This window comes from Leptonychotes weddellii, chromosome 15 (assembly GCF_054177405.1).
Source record: "Leptonychotes weddellii isolate Sample4059 chromosome 15, ASM5417740v2, whole genome shotgun sequence".
Lineage (NCBI taxonomy): Eukaryota > Metazoa > Chordata > Mammalia > Carnivora > Phocidae > Leptonychotes > Leptonychotes weddellii.
In genome coordinates this window covers 49,601,654-49,616,822 of record NC_138383.1, presented here as the reverse complement: position 1 = coordinate 49,616,822, position 15,169 = coordinate 49,601,654, and the positions used below count along the sequence as shown (strand labels likewise).

General features: G+C 54.3%; 2 protein-coding genes across 3 annotated transcripts; one reads left to right on the top strand and one right to left on the bottom strand.

The window, feature by feature from the left end:
- The first annotated feature begins 6 nt into the window (after window positions 1-6).
- Window positions 7-5,624, top strand: ELP5 (elongator acetyltransferase complex subunit 5). Of its 2 annotated transcripts, none has more exons than XM_081805824.1 (8): window positions 7-274; window positions 858-918; window positions 1,017-1,097; window positions 2,388-2,608; window positions 3,713-3,894; window positions 4,388-4,483; window positions 4,579-4,679; window positions 5,290-5,624. In XM_081805824.1, exons 1-8 carry the CDS (start codon window positions 265-267, stop codon window positions 5,402-5,404), a joined length of 867 nt encoding a protein of 288 aa, XP_081661950.1. In that variant the 5' UTR covers window positions 7-264; the 3' UTR covers window positions 5,405-5,624. The 2 variants fall into 2 exon arrangements, with proteins under 2 accessions (XP_081661950.1, XP_081661949.1); XM_081805823.1 differs by lacking the exon at window positions 7-274 and adding an exon at window positions 530-733.
- Window positions 5,625-5,990: 366 nt separating this feature from the next.
- CLDN7 (claudin 7) lies at window positions 5,991-8,375 on the bottom strand. The gene is made up of 4 exons (XM_006738919.3): window positions 7,713-8,375; window positions 6,579-6,743; window positions 6,406-6,490; window positions 5,991-6,308 (listed from the first exon to the last, which is right to left on the bottom strand). The coding sequence occupies exons 1-4, from the start codon at window positions 7,933-7,935 to the stop codon at window positions 6,146-6,148; spliced, it is 636 nt and encodes a 211-aa protein (XP_006738982.2). The 5' UTR covers window positions 7,936-8,375; the 3' UTR covers window positions 5,991-6,145.
- Window positions 8,376-15,169: the final 6,794 nt, after the last annotated feature.

Below are 15,169 nucleotides of genomic sequence, written 5' to 3'. Positions count from 1 at the left end.
GCGAGGGAGCGGGGAAGGAGGGGGAGGGGGAGCCGAAGGGCGCGGACGGCTGGACCGGAGCGGCCTCCCCCTCCCCGAAGCCGGAGGTGCCTTAGCCGCTGGGGAGCGGGGCTGCAGCCTCTGCAGCTGGATTTCCCACTCTGACAGGCGCCATTTTACCGCCCTAAGAGCTCCCTCCTCTCTTCCCCCCCTTCCCCTCTGACACTGTTTCCGGTGGTGACGTGTATTCGCTTCACCGGGACTAAAGTTCCCCCTCCTCGGTCTATGGGGGCGGGTAAGGAAAGCCGAGTGAGCGCCCAACAAGGCCGCAGTATCGCGCAAGCGCGGAAGGTGGCGGCGGGGCGGGGCCTGCGGGCGGGGCGGAGTGACGCCACTCGCCGCCGGGATTCGGGCCGTCGGACGGGCTCGTGCTGCCTCCTCCCCCTCCCACTGATAACTGCCCCAACGGCTCTTCCGGCCCTAGTCGTGGAAAAAATGTCCCGCTTCTGTGCTCCAGGGCTCGGAAGGGGCCCCCTCCGCGTGAGCCCCTCCCTGGGATATTGAACATAATCACCTCTCATTCCGGACTAGACCGGGTCTCAGTGGTGGGAGGATTCGTGGGTGCCCCGCCCCTTTCACTCGGAGGGGGCGGGGCAGCGGGCCGTGACGCCATCAGCGGGCGCCGGAGGAGGGACCGTACGCGAATGAGAGATGGAGTCGGTGTTGGCTCTGGGCGGCCTGGTGCTGCTGCGGGGTGAGGGCCAGAGGCACGGGGGAGGAAGAGCCATGTGTGCCACGCTAGGGGTGGCCTCCAGGGGTTCGCGAGGACGGAAACCTTCGCGTTCTCACGCTGTTTCTCCGCCCCTCGCTCTCCCCAGACTCCGTGGAGTGGGAGGGGCGCAGTCTCTTGAAGGCGCTTATCAAGAAAGCTGCACTGTGGTGAGTACCCCCCACCTTCTCCCCGAGGTCCCCGGGGCGGAGGTGGGGGGGGGGGACGCCCGGGCCCGACTCTGTGACACGCTCCATCTCTGCCTTAGTGGGGAGCAGGTCCACATCCTGGGCTGCGAAGTGAGCGAGGACGAGTTCCGTGAAGGTTTTGACTCCAGTATCAACAGCCGGTAAGTTGGGAGAGAGTGCATTGGATGTGGGGTCTCTAAGGAAATTGGCCTGCAGCAGCAAGCGCACAACCTGGTGTGTGGTAGCCGCTACTCGGATATTCAGTGAACGGATGTGGGTCTTTCCGGAGGCGAAAATTCGTAAGAGATGAGCAGTGGTGAGTATCTGGAGAATCCCAAGCACAGACCGTAGAAATTGAGAGAGAGAGCATGATAAAAGGCCGATGGTGTAGTTAGCAGCAGCAGCAGCATCAAATATTTCCCGAGTGGTGCCTAATGCGTGTCATTCCCTGGAAGGATGGAGAAGAGGACATGACACGTGGTTCCTGCTGGTTGAACAGCTTAGAGAAGATCAAGAATCCGAGAATCAAGTCACATGGCACTAACTGCTGTTAAAGTAGTACAGGCAAGGGAGTCTGGCAAGGGTTAGAAGTCCTGGGATAGGATTCAGTTGTTCCCGATACCTCCTTTTCTATCTTTTCTTTCTTTCTTTTTTTTTTTTTTTAAAGATTTTGTTTATTTATTTGAGAGAGAGAATGAGAGAGAGAGAGAGAGCAGGAGAGGGGGGAGGGTCAGAGGGAGAAGCAGACTCCCTGCGGAGTAGGGAGCCCGATGCGGGACTCGATCCCGGGACTCCAGGATCATGACCTGAGCCGAAGGCAGTCGCTCAACCGACTGAGCCACCCAGGCGCCCTCTTTTGTTTTTCTTATAAATGCCATCTTAACATACTCTATCGCAAGCTCTGATACAAAGTTAGCGCTGAGCAGATAGATGTGTAGTTGTTTTAAAGATCAAGCAGTTGGTGTTCGTATGCTACAATTGAAGAAACTGAGTCTTAGATTAAGTAATTTACCAGTTAGGTGACCTTGGGTAAGTAGTAAAGCCAAGCTTGGAGCTCAGGGCTTTCTGACACCAAAGTCTGTGTTTTCAATCACTATATTCCATCTCTCAGTATTACCTTTCACTAATGTTTAGCATATTAAATCAGAAGAATAGAGCTCCAGGGGCGCCTGGGTGGCTCAGTCGGTTAAGCGGCTGCCTTCGGCTCAGGTCATGATCCTGGAGTCCTGGGATCGAGCCCCACGTCGGGCTCCCTGCTCAGCGGGGAGTCTGCTTCTCCCTCTCCCTCTGCCTGCCTCTCTGCCTACTTGTGCTCTCTATCTGTCAAATAAATAAATAAAATCTTTAAAAAAAATTAAATAAAAAAGAATAGAGCCCCAGAGATCACAGGGTAAAGTTCAAGATTGAGGAGAGGGGGCAGTGTTAAGTTGTCTCCCGTTTTCTCTTTGCAGGCTGATTTACCATGACCTCTTCAGAGATCCTCTCAGCTGGTCACAGACTGGGGAAGCCCTTCCAGGGGGACCCCTGGGAGCCTTGCAAGCCATGTGCAGGAGGACAGATCCTGGTCCTTTCACCATCGCTCTCGATTCACTGAGCTGGCTGCTGCTGCACCTTCCCTGTACTGCCCTCTGCCAGGCGCTCTGTGCCTTGAGCCATCAACACTCCCGCCCTGGTGACACTTCCCTTTGTTCTTCTCATACGCTTTCCCCTGCCAAGGAACAAGCCCCTTTCCAGCCTAAGAAAAAACATACTAGAGATCTCCAGTTGTGCCTTATTCCATATCTTTAATGTTTATTCTCGTTCTTGATTATTCCATGATGTCATCTATCAGTCACTTTATTGTTTCTTTTCCAAGTTCGTTCTTACTTGTTGGTTTCATTCGTGCACTCAACGGATAAGAATTGTGCAATGTGTCAGGCACAATTCTAGATGATGGGAAGGTAAAGACTAATTCTAGTCAGATTTTTGTTCAAAGTCCCGTAAAGGACACAGATAAATAAGCAATTACAAGGTAGTCTGATAACAGTAGTAGTAATAAAGGAACAGGCACAGAGCGCCTTAAGCGGAGTTTGCTAGGCACATTTGGGCAGACCAGGGGCCCTGGGACTAGCCCTGAAGTATGCTGTGCGTGCTACAGTGGACTCTGGAATCAGACACCCAGCTTTGTGTTCAGGTGTTTGATCTCTCAGTGTTTCAGTTTACTCTATACAAGCAGGAAGGGGGGAGTGGGGTGAATGGATAACGGTAGGATGAACCATTTGGAATCCTGTCTTGGTAGGTCAGATACACATACGTGTCAAGTAACAGCAATTTCATGTGGTTCGGCCTAAAAATGCTGGCCTTTGTAAGGACTGAAACGTGAAAGGATTTGGTGCAGTGCCTAACGCCTTGTCAATACGCCCAGAAAGGGAGAGGGAAAGTTGAGGGAACCAAAGGCATTGAGTGGGATCACAGTGTAAAGGTCCCAAACCTGCAAGGAGTTCAGCGTGTAAGAGACGAAGCTGGAAACTAGGCGGAGAGCAGATGAGGAAGGGGTTGATTCCATCCGTTGGGCAGTGAGGAAGGAGCTCCTGAGGACTGAAGTCCGAGTGGACCGTGTTCAGATTCACAGTAACGAGGTGAGGCCCGAAGCAGGCTCCAGAGCTGTCAGACCAGCCGAGGGAGGTCAGGACCAGCAGAGCCGTGATGGAATGTGGCCTCACCTCGAGTGCTCCTCCTCTGCTCTTCGAGCCCAGGCCTCCATCCTGAGTGTGCCCCACCCTCCTTGTCCCTCCAGGTGGCAGCTGCCTGGCCGAGCCTGTGCGAGTGCTAGGCCTGCTGCATGAAGAGCTCCATGGCCCAGGCCCCCTGGGAGCCCTGAGCAGCCTGGCCCAGACCGAAGTGACCCTGAGCGGGGCAATGGGCCAGGCTTCGGCCCACATCCTCTCTCGGAGGCCCCGACAGCGCCCAGCCCTTCAGGTCAGGAGAACCCCCAGGGAAGCATGGGAGGTCGAGCGCAAGTAAGAAGGGGAGTAAGAGAGCTGATGTGAGGGAACGCTTCCCCGTGTGTCGTCATTTCCCTCACTGAATCTTCACGGCTACCCCGTGAGGTGGATGGTTTCATTATCCCCATTGAGCGGCTTGGGGAAGGTTACCCAGGGTTCCAGAGAGTGAGTGGTAGAGCCAGGATTTGAACTCAAGATTGCCTGACTCGGATCCCGTGAGCTTAAGTGGGAGGAGGTGTCATCTTCCAAGAAATGGCAAAGGACAAAAGCCTGGGAGCGGTTCCTGGGGGAGAAGGAACGGGTCCTGATGGAGACGTTTGAGGAAGAGCTGAGGAGGGAGGAGCAGGAGCTGCAGGCGGCCCATTCCGTAGTTGCCCCGGGGGCCAGGGCAGTTCGGTCCGAGTTCTCCGTGGTTTGCTCCGTAAGATGGAAAACACCTTTCTGTTCTTACTCTTTCTTCTCCGCAGACTCAGTGGTTCTCCATCCTGCCCGACTTCAGCCTGGATCTCCAGGGGGAACCCCCGCTAGAGTCCCAGCCCCACCCAGATCCTCACACCCCCCCGGTATCTAAGGGTGCCGGCGCCAGAACAAGGGATTGGAGGGTGGGGTCGGGGATTCCAGCCATGAGGCAAAGGGACAGCATCCTTTGTACCTTCAGGTGGACCCCACAGCTCATGTGACCTTTAACCTTCACCTGTCCAAGAAAGAGAGAGAAGCCAAAGACAGCCTGACGCTGCCCTTCCAGTTCAGCTCTGAAAAGTAAGGTTGGGGGTGAGGTGCCTGGGTTCTTGAGTAGAGCCCAGCATCTGGGCCTGGGATAGGAGTGATAGCAGGTTATTGGTTAACCTCCCAGACTTTATAGGGGCTGAAGTCCGCCTCCAAAGACAAGTCTGGGGAGTGGTTCTCTATCCACTCATTCTCCCAACAAGGCAAAAGGTTCTTTATGTCTCTTCTCTCCAGTAGAGCCTTGGGTCACAGAGCAATCTGGGTCTGGGCTGAGCCAGCCCATACCCTGGGGAAGTGGCCCTACCAATCTCTAGGCAACAGTGCTGGGAGGCCAGGAAGCTAGATGGGTGTGGCGGGCAGGTTAATAACGGCTTCAGTATATGCCTGTTGTTCTCTGCCCAGTGTGTGGGTGGGTGAAGCAAGACTGTGGCAGGATCCTTGCCCTCAAGCTGCTAAGAACGTGAGGTGTCATTAGGAGAACAGTTCTAAGCGTTTCTATTCCAGTACCAAGTGGTGCTTCCATACCAACTAAACAGGGAGGTCAGAGAAAGAGACTCGGACCAAGAAGAAAGAGAGTATGCAGCAGACATGATTCCTCCCCTCCCCGCCCCCCAGCACCAACTCTCCACTTCTCCCTTCTCAGACAGCAGGCTCTACTGCGTCCTGGGCCTGGCCAAGCCACCAGCCACATCTTCTATGAGCCAGATGCATATGATGACCTGGACCAAGACGACCCAGATGATGACCTGGATGTTTGACTGGCCTGGAATTGGAAGGGAGGAGAAAGACCTTGGACCCATAACCATCCTCCCATTGTTTGCATTGGCCTTGCCCTGTCCCTGCCCCCACCTTTGTTCTCGGGTCTGCAGAGGCCCTGCCCCAAGACCTCTGAGTCAGAGTAACTTCCCATCTGGACAGAATGTGGGGAAGGGGCCTTAGGGGAAGGTGCCTAATAAAGTCTTTATTTTTCTACGGAAAGGAACTGGGGTAGCTAAGCAAGAGTTGGCAGCAGAAGGGACTGAAGAATGGGAAGAGGTAGGGAAACCAGGCACTTGAGTCTGTTAGAGTCAGTGGTCAGAGTTGGGGCCTGAATGACAAGGAATGGTGCCACAGGGAGAGCCTTGCACACCATGGGTGCTCAGTACATGCTCTGTTTCAAGCCGAAGCAGGTGCATTTAAAGGTTCCAGGTTCCCTGCAAGGATTTGGGTTGGAAGAAAGCAGAGGCCCTGAAGGGGAAAAAAAGAAGCCTACTTTTTTCCAAAACATACTTTTTTATTACCGTACAAAAAGCACACCCAATCCCCCTCTTTTGTCTCCCTCACCCCTCCTCCCCTCCCCCCACCCCCACCCCCACCCCGGGGGAACTGTACATGGTACACCTGGCTGGAGTGACGAGGCTTCTGCCCCACAGCCCGCCCACCAGCTGAGATCTGCCCCAGGTCATTTCGGGTACCTAACCACACCAGAGGCTGCCAGGCTGGGGCAAGGGGGTCCCAGCTCACACGTACTCCTTGGCAGAGTTGGGCTTAGGGTAGGAGCGGGGTGCACGGTACCCGGTTTTGCCCTCACTCCCAGAACAGGAGCAAGAGAGCAGGGCACCTCCCAGGATGACCAGAGCAGACCCTGCCCAGCCAACGAAGATGGCAGGACCAAACTCGTACCTATGGGGAGAGAGGGTTGGGGTCAGAAACCCTGCTGTTCCTGACGCCAGGAATCCAGACCTGGCGTCCCCTTAGGAGGCAGGGCTCCCATACTTACTTAAGATTCATGGGGACCAATGCGCTATAAAAGTCTGTGACAATCTGGTGGCCGTACCAGGAACAAGCTACCAAGGCAGCAAGACCTGGAGACAGGATGGTTAAGATGTATTAGGAGACCCCCAAACCAGCACCTTGCACACCTTCACTCCCAGACGCAGGGGGAGAGCTCACCTGACACGATGAAAATGAAGCCTCCGGTCATGGCTATCCGGGCCTTCTTCACTTTGTCGTCGCCCCCACAGTTTGTGCACTTCATGCCCGTGGTGGCCACGAACATGGCCAGGAAGCCCAGCACCAGGGATACCACCATCAGGGCTCGGGTGGCCTGCAGGGCCGCTGCGGGAAAGGGGGAAGGACGCCCTCGTTGCTGGACGTGCGGACGGCTCCGGCCTTCGAGTCGCCGTGGGCCGCTGGCCTGGGGCCCCTTGGGCGCCCAAGTCCCGGCCGCAGCGGGTGGATCCCGCCCCTCCCGGCTCCGCGGCCTTCCCGCCCCGCCCTCTCTCGGCCCTGGGACCCGCCCGGGGCGCAAGGGTTTCGATGAAACTGCCCCGGGAGGAGGGTAAGGGGGCTGGGGCCCGCGGCGCGGAGCGGAGGAGGCGGCCCGAGTCCCCGCGCTGGGCCGCACGGCCCGGCCCACGGCCCAGCGCTGACCCCGCTATCGTGGCCACCGGGTTTGTGGCTTCGGCTAATCGGCCGATAAGATTACAGGCCGCAGGGGCGCCTGGGTGACTCAGTTGGTTAGGCGACTGCCTTCGGCTGGGGTCATGATCCTGGAGTCCCGGGATCGAGTCCCGCATCGGGCTCCCTGCTCAGCAGGGAGTCTGCTTCTCCCTCTGACCCTCCCCACCTCATGCTTTCTCTCTCTCTCAAATAAATAAATAAAATCTTTAAAAAAAACAAAAAGATTACAGGCCGCAGGCGGCGGCCCAAGTCTGACAGAGCGCATGGCTCCTCCGCCGACCCCGCGCCCTCCGACCCGCGCCGCCTTTTGTCGGGGAGAAAGGGCGGGAGTCGGAGGCCGCCACCTGCGCGCGCCGGCGGGGGGAGGAGAGCGCTGGAGGGGCTTGGGCCGCCAGGCGCGGCGGTGGGGGGGGAAGGGAGCCCAGCCGGCCGGGGCGGGGGCAGACGTGCAGCCGCTGGAACCCGGGCCCGCGGCCCTCCCCGTGCCCCTGCCCGGCCGCTTCCGCTTCCTCCGCCCCGCCTGCTCCCCGGCAACCCCGGGCGTCGGGCGGTGGGGCCTGGCGCCCTGCCCCGCTCCCCGCCCTCAGCCCGGGCACGTCCGCCCCGTCGACCCCGCGGCCTTACCCGACAGCGCGAGCACCGAGTCGTACGACTTGCAGCTCATCAGGCCCGTGCTCTGCATGATGCAGTCCATCCAGAGCCCCTTGTACATGGCCTGGGCCGTGATGATGTTGTCGCCCGCGTAAGAGCTCGTCTGCCACTGCGGGATGGCGGTGCACGCCACCAGGGCCACCCAGCCCAGCAGGGCCATGGCGAAGCCCAGCAGCTGCAGGCCCGAATTGGCCATGTCTGCCCTCGGAAAAGATTGGGGACGCCGGGCGGGCGACCCTGCGGTAAAGCAAAGCTTGGGGAGGTCAGCCCCTCAAAAAAACAACTTGCAGTGGAGTCTTAAAGTCACCCAAAGAGAAGTTTTTGGGTCAGGTGATTCCAAATCTTTTTGTCACCCGAAGAAAACACAAATCGATCCGTCCGGCGGGTCGAGGGTCTTCACAGCTCAAGGAACAGGCTCCGCCCGAGGACTGGTGGTCGAAGAAGCGATCGGCGAAGACAAGGCGGTCCCCTCCGGCGCTCCCGGCGACCGTAGCCAAACAAAAGGCGGAGGGGCAGTATACGCGCGCGGCCCTGGGGGCTGGGGGTCCCCAAAGTACCCTGGGCTGTCGGCCCGAGGCTGCCGAGCGAGAGACGTTGCTCAGCCGTGAGCGGGCAGATGCGGGCAGGCAGGTGCGGCGCACCTGAGTATTTGTAGGGCGTCAGGGGCGCGCCCCCGCGGGCCCCGGGAGCACGGGGCGGGCCGGACCCGAGGGGCGGCCGAGAGTGACCTGACGTCACCGAAGGGACACTCACCTGAGCCGGAAGTCCTGGCCCAGGTGAAGAGGAAGAAACCTGAGCGTCAGGGTCACACCCCTTCTCCTGCCCGGCTGGGACTGCAGGTGGGGAGGAGGTGGAGGCTTCTCCGGAGTTCCAAGCTCAAAGTCGGCCCCTCTAGACTGGACTTCCCTCAGGCACAGGGTGCCCCCTCACTTCACCCCAGCAGGTGCGCCTGGGATACTGCGGAACCAGGGCTCGGGGGACGCCCCGGGCCCCTGGTCTCCGCCTCCCCACCCCCCCACCCGCAGGGACTCTTGGTTTCTACTCCAGGCGCTCTTTGTCCCGCCCTACTTTCGCCACCACCCTCTGCTCGTGTTCCCCCCGCCCCCAGTTGACTATCCTAACCGTCCCCAGCTTCAGGAACCCTAGCTCCGATCCCTCAGAACTCCCGCACTTAGCAGCCTCCTTGGAGTCTCCATTCCCAGAACCACGGTCCTGCGGCCTCTGTCGCTTCCCACTCCTGTACTGCCCTCCAACTGAGAGCCGGCTTCCAGGCATCGTGCCCCAACACCCCCACCTTCTTGGCTCTCCATTCCAGGCCCTATCCCTGCCATAACCTAATGCCTGGGCCCTTGGTGTCCCACCTCCCGGCCATCACTATCCCCCCCTGCCTCAAGCCTCCTTCCTAGCAAAGGGACGAAAACACTGAGGCCAGAAGTCAGCAGAGGGTGGGGAGCAGGGTAAGGCCTCGGTCAGATTCTTGGCCACACCCGTCATTCCCCTCCCCTGGAATCTTTCCAGACCTGTCCTCCACTTTCTCACTTCCCCGTCCCTCCAGCCATGCACACATTTCCCTTTCCTTCCTGAACCTGGACCTGACTCTGTGTGCTGTCCTCCCTAACGTCCCCTCCTGGGTGGCCTTGGGTTCAGCCCTCAGACTCCCACGTGGCCCTTGGGCTTCTGCTCTCACTCTGCCCAGACTGTTGCCCGGGACTCCCCGCGCACATCTCTTCCAAGCGTCTCCGTTCACTCATCCCTCCCTCACCTTGTGTCTTCTCCCCTTCCTGCCTTTTCCACATCCCATTGCACTCCCCTCCCTCTGAGTCTACCTTCCAGCCCCTTCTCTGCCCCGGGAGCCCAGCGGCATCACATCCGTGTCCCCTTGCCCACAGTCCTTCCGACCCACCTCTCCTACACTCTCCGACTCACACCTTCCCATCTTCCTCTCCATTTCTCTCTCCTTTTCCCCCCAACTCTCTCCCATTTCTCATTTTTCTTCCCCCTCTCAACCGTTTCTCTGTAAGCCTCTCCTTTTATGCAGCAAAAATATTAAAGGGCCCTGGTACTAAGCTAATTACCCTGCTCTTTTAATGAGACTTTAAAGGATTATCTGTTATTTGTTTTTATTTTTCTATTTTTTTTTATTAATGGTGAGTTGGGTTTTTTTGTTGTTTTAAGGTGCTTTCCAGCTCCAAAATTTTATGTTTCTCATTACTGCAGTCTATCCAGCTTGTCTCCAAGCTCATTGCCACTACTCAGGCCGACCCACCAGCACCTCCTCTGCCTGCACACACCTGCCTCCAAACCCACATCCCTGCTTCCCTGCGTGTCCCTTCTCCGGAAGTCAACTTTTGTTTGTTTGTTTCAAGCTTAGGTCTTGTTACTTTCTGTTTAAACTCCTTAAAATCTTCCAGGGGCGCCTGGGTGGCTCAGTCGGTTAAGCGTCTGCCTTCGGCTCAGGTCATGATCCCAGGGTCCTGGGATCGAGCCCGGGATCGAGCCCCGCATCGGGCTCCCTGCTCCGCGGGAAGCCTGCTTCTCCCTCTCCCTCTGCTGCTCCCCCTGTTTGTGCTCTCTCGCTCTGTCTCTCTCAAATAAATAAATAAAATCTTAGAAAAAAATAAAATAAAATCCTTAAAATCTTCCAATGTCACACCTCTTCTCTTGTTCCACTGGATTTGGCAAATAGATGCCATATTGTGACTTACCGAACTGTGCCTCAGCCCCACTGGCCTTCTCTCTGCTCCACCAGATGCCCTTCACACACTCTGTTCCCTACGCCTGGATGCTGTCCTCCATGCACCCCCACCCGCCATCCTCTACCCGGCTAACCCACTGGTCCCTCGGTGACCAGCTCAAATATCACCTTTCCTGGGAAGCCTGGCCTGACCACCCCACCCTACACTGAGTCATATCACCGGCTGAATGCTCACTCACCGCTACTTGAGCTTTAACTTGCAAAGTTCTTATCAGAGTTTCAAACTATTTACTCTGCGTGATTATTTATTCAATGTCAGGCTCCCACTGTAGATGCGTCCTGGTTTATCGCCAATAAATATTTGATGAACCCGTGAAGAAACTACAAATAAACAGTATTTTCATTCACTTGTTCAACAGATATTTCCTGCGTGCCTAGGTAACGTACCAGGCCCCATGCTCGACGCTTGAGACAGCTGTAACAGGACAGATGAGAACACTGCACTCTTTTTTTTTTTTTTTAAAGATTTTATCCATTTATTTGACAGAGAGAGACACAGCGAGAGAGGGAACACAAGCAGGGGGAGTGGGAGAGGGAGAAGCAGGCTTCCCGCGGAGCAGGGAGCCCGACGCGGGGCTCGATCCCAGGACCCCGGGATCATGACTCGAGCCGAAGGCAGACGCTTAACGACTGAGCCACCCAGGCGCCCCGAGAACACTGCACTCTTGTCATTGAGATTCTAGAGGGAGAAAGCAGACCATAGAGACAAAAACAAATGGTGCATGTTGTGAAGGCAGTTAAAGGGGCAATGTAGTGAGCAACCTCAACACCATTGACATTTGGGGCCAGATAATTCCCTGTTGTAGGTGACTGTCCTGTGCATTATAGGATATTTAGCAGCATCGCTGACTTCCATTGATGAGATGCCAGTTGAACGCTCTTCTGAGCCCCATGTGACCATCCAAAATGGCTCCAGACATTGCCAAATGTCCGAGTGAGAGGAGGGGAAAAATAGGTCCCAGTTAAGAGCCCCTAATTTCAAGTGTGACCAGTCACATCATTGTGGATGTTTTGCTATAGTAACCTTCAAGTAAACGGTTGGGTCCAAGGAACAAGTGGATGGATGGTTGGACCTAACCAGGGTTGGGATTTTGCTGAAGAGAGAAAGAATATTAAGGTATTTGCATGAGAGTGTTTTATGTGTTGAATGGCAGATATAAATTGGGTAAGAAGGGAAGTAAACATAAGAAGGGTTGGTGGAGGGGCGCCTGGGTGGCTCAGTCATTAAACATCTGCCTTTTTTTTTTTAAGATTTTATTTATTTATTTGACAGACAGACAGCGAGAGAGGGAACACAAGCAGGGGGAGCGGGAGAGGGAGAAGCAGGCCTCCTGCCGAGCAGGGAGCGCAATGCGGGGCTGATCCCAGGACCCTGGGACCATGACCTGAGCCAAAGGCAGATGCTTAACAACTGAGCCACCCAGGCACCCCAAACATCTGCCTTTGGCTCAGGTCATGGTCCCAGGGTCCTGGGATCGAGCCCCACATCGGGCTCCCTGCTCCATGGGAAGCCTGCTTCTCCCTCTCCCATTCCCCCTGCTTGTGTTCCCTCTCTCGCTGTGTCTCTCTGTCAAATAAATAAATAAAATATTTTTAAAAAAGGAGAAGGGTTGGTGGAGGGGTGCCTGGGGGGCTCAGTTAGTTGAACATCTGTCTCTGGCTCAGGTCATGATCCTGGGGTCCTGGGATAGAGTCCTGCGTCGGGGTCCCTGTTCAGCGGGGAGCCTGCTTCTCCCTCTCCCTCTGCCTCTCCCCGTGCTTCTGCTCTCTCTCTCTCAATCTCTGTCAAATAACTGAATTAAATCTTTAAAAAAAAAGGGGGGGGTGGTTGGTGGGTAGTGAGAAATGGAGAGGGTCTACGGTTTAGAGGTCTCCATGAAGCGAAGGGAGCAGGATACATGAGACAATGAGCTGGCAGGCTGGCAGGTGACTGTCAGACGTAGGAGGCTTGAGTTCAGTCAGTTGGAGGAGGCTGTTTTTGGAGATGACAAAGCCTAGCGTAGGGGCCTGAGGATGGGCTGAAGAGAAAGATCACCAGAGATGACAGTGAGGGTTGAGAGGACACCGCCAGGTGGAGCCTGACAGATGTTGAAGTCGACAACAGTGATGATGGGAAGAGAAGATGGGGAAGATGATGAGCCGGGTGGTAAAGTTATCAGTGAATGCGGGTGAGAGGCCAAGCAGCAAGACCCTAGCAACAATTAGAGGTGGTGGGTGATGCACTTCCAGACATGAACTTCAAAGGAGCAGAGGATTTTGAAGGAGGAAGGAAGAATCATGGTCTAGACTGGGTGAGGGTGGGGGGGAGTGCAATACCCCCCGCTCTGGACCCTGAAGCATGTGAAATAAGACCAAAAATTAAGAGACCTCCTGGGGAAGTGTGTCCTCCAAGACAGCCGGGTTTCAGTAAGGTCTAGGAAAGGAGCCTTCAGAGAAGTGCCTTGGCGTAGAAGAAGAGTTTGAAAGACTAGGTCTGGCTGGAAGACTGGGTTAGTTGAGGGGATATACACCACAGCATGGGGGTGAGGGGTAAAGGGACAAGGGAAGCAATCTGGCATGGGAAACCAACCTACTTGTTTGTTTCTATGGGAAAATGTGTTCTAGCTCTGAAAAACTGATAAATAAGTGAACTTTGGAAACTTGCGATATTATTTTAATAGTATCCATTGTTACTCAAGAACTAATTATTATACTGGTCACTGATTATTATTTTACTGATCGGACCTAGAGGTTGTAGACCCAAGGCAGATAAAATATTGCAGGCTTCAACTCCATCTCATTCGGGAATTTACTCTTGGGTCTCAATCTGTCTCATCTGCAAAATAAGAGCGATAATATTTTGACATTTAGGAAAGAGGAAGGTGGGCCAGATGATCGGCTATGGTTCAGCCCGGAGGGCATGTTTGAGATACAGATCTGGAGAAGGAGTGAAAAGGTGAGCAGCTCACGTTATAAGGCTAGGGTAATCTTGCCTCTGCAGTCAATTAAGGATAATATAAGAGAAACACTGGGGTGCCTGGCTGGCTTAGTCAATAGAGCATGTGACTCTTGATCTCAGGGTTGTGAGTTCGAGTCCCATATTGGGTATAGAGACTACTTAAATAAACAAAACTTAAAAAAATAATAATAAAGTGTCATCACAAACAAGGACAGGTTCTCCCAGGAACGCAAGTGCTTCAGTATTAGAAAATCCATCCATTTGGGGCGCCTGGGTGGCTCAGTCAGTTAAGCGTCTGCCTTCAGCTCAGGTCATGATCTCGGCGTCCTGGGATCGAGTCCCACGTAGGGCTCCCTGCTCAGCGGGGAGTCCGCTTCTCCCTCTGCCCCTCCCCCTGCTTGTACTCTCTCTCTGTCTCTCTCGCAAAAATAAATAAGCGGAATCTTTAAAAAAAAGAAAAGAAAATCCCTCCATTTTAATCCAGCACATTAATTGACCAAAGAAATAAAATTATATGGTTATCTCGGGCGCCTGGGTGGCTCAGTTGGTTAAGCGACTGCTTTCGGCTCAGGTCATGATCCTGGAGTCCCTGGATCGAGTCCCGCATCGGGCTCCCTGCTCGGCAGGGAGCCTGCTTCAACCTCTGACCCTCCCCCCTCTCATGTGCTCTCTCTCTCTCATTCTCTCTGTCTCAAATAAATAAATAAAATCTTTAAAAAAAAATTATATGGTTATCTCAACTGATAATTTTAAAAAGCATTTGATAAGGTTCAACACCTACTTATGATAAGAACATTTAGCAAAGATTAGAAAGGAAATGCTTACACCTAATGAAGAAGTATTAGGCTCATTTATTTTATGTTTTTTTCAAAGATTTTATTTATTTGACAGAGACACAGCTAGAGAGGGGACACAAGCAGTGGGAGTGGGAGAGGGAGAAGCAGGCTTCCCACAGAGCAGGGAGCCCGATGTGGGGCTCGATCCCAGGACCCTGGGACCATGACCTGCGCCAAAGGCAGTCACTTAACCAACTGAGCCACCCAGGCGCCCCACAGTCCATTCTCTTAAGTGGGATGATATTATAAAGGTATCAGTTATCTCCAGAATAATCTATAATTTTATATATTACCAATACAAATCCAGCTATTTTTTTTTTTTTTAAGTAGGCTCCACACCCAGCATCAAGCCCAACACGGGGCTTGAACTCATGACCGTTAGATCAAGACCTGAGTGAGATCAAGAGCCAGATGCTTAACCAACTGAGCCACCCAAGTGCCCCACAAATCCAATTTTTAAAAAATATCTCGGGGCGCCTGGGTGGCTCAGTTGGTTAAGCGACTGCCTTCGGCTCAGGTCATGATCCTGGAGTCCCAGGATCGAGTCCCGCATCGGGCTCCCTGCTCGGCAGGGAGTCTGCTTCTCTCTCTGCCCCTCCCCCTCTCATGTGCTCTCTCTCATTCTCTCTCTCTGAAATAAATAAATAAAATCTTAAAAAAAAAAAAAATAAATAAATAATAAAAAATATCTCGATAACTTTACCCTCAAATTTGTATGGAGCAATAAAAGCCCACAAATGGTAAATCAACATTGAAAAGGAAGAGTCACAAGGGGTCTTGGGCTTCCAGAAATTTAAACTTGCCACAAAGCATCATGAAAAACAGCAACAATAACACTGTGGTATTCATTCAAGAATGGGGGGGATAAAATTAAAAAAAAAAAAATCTTTCGGGGCGCCTG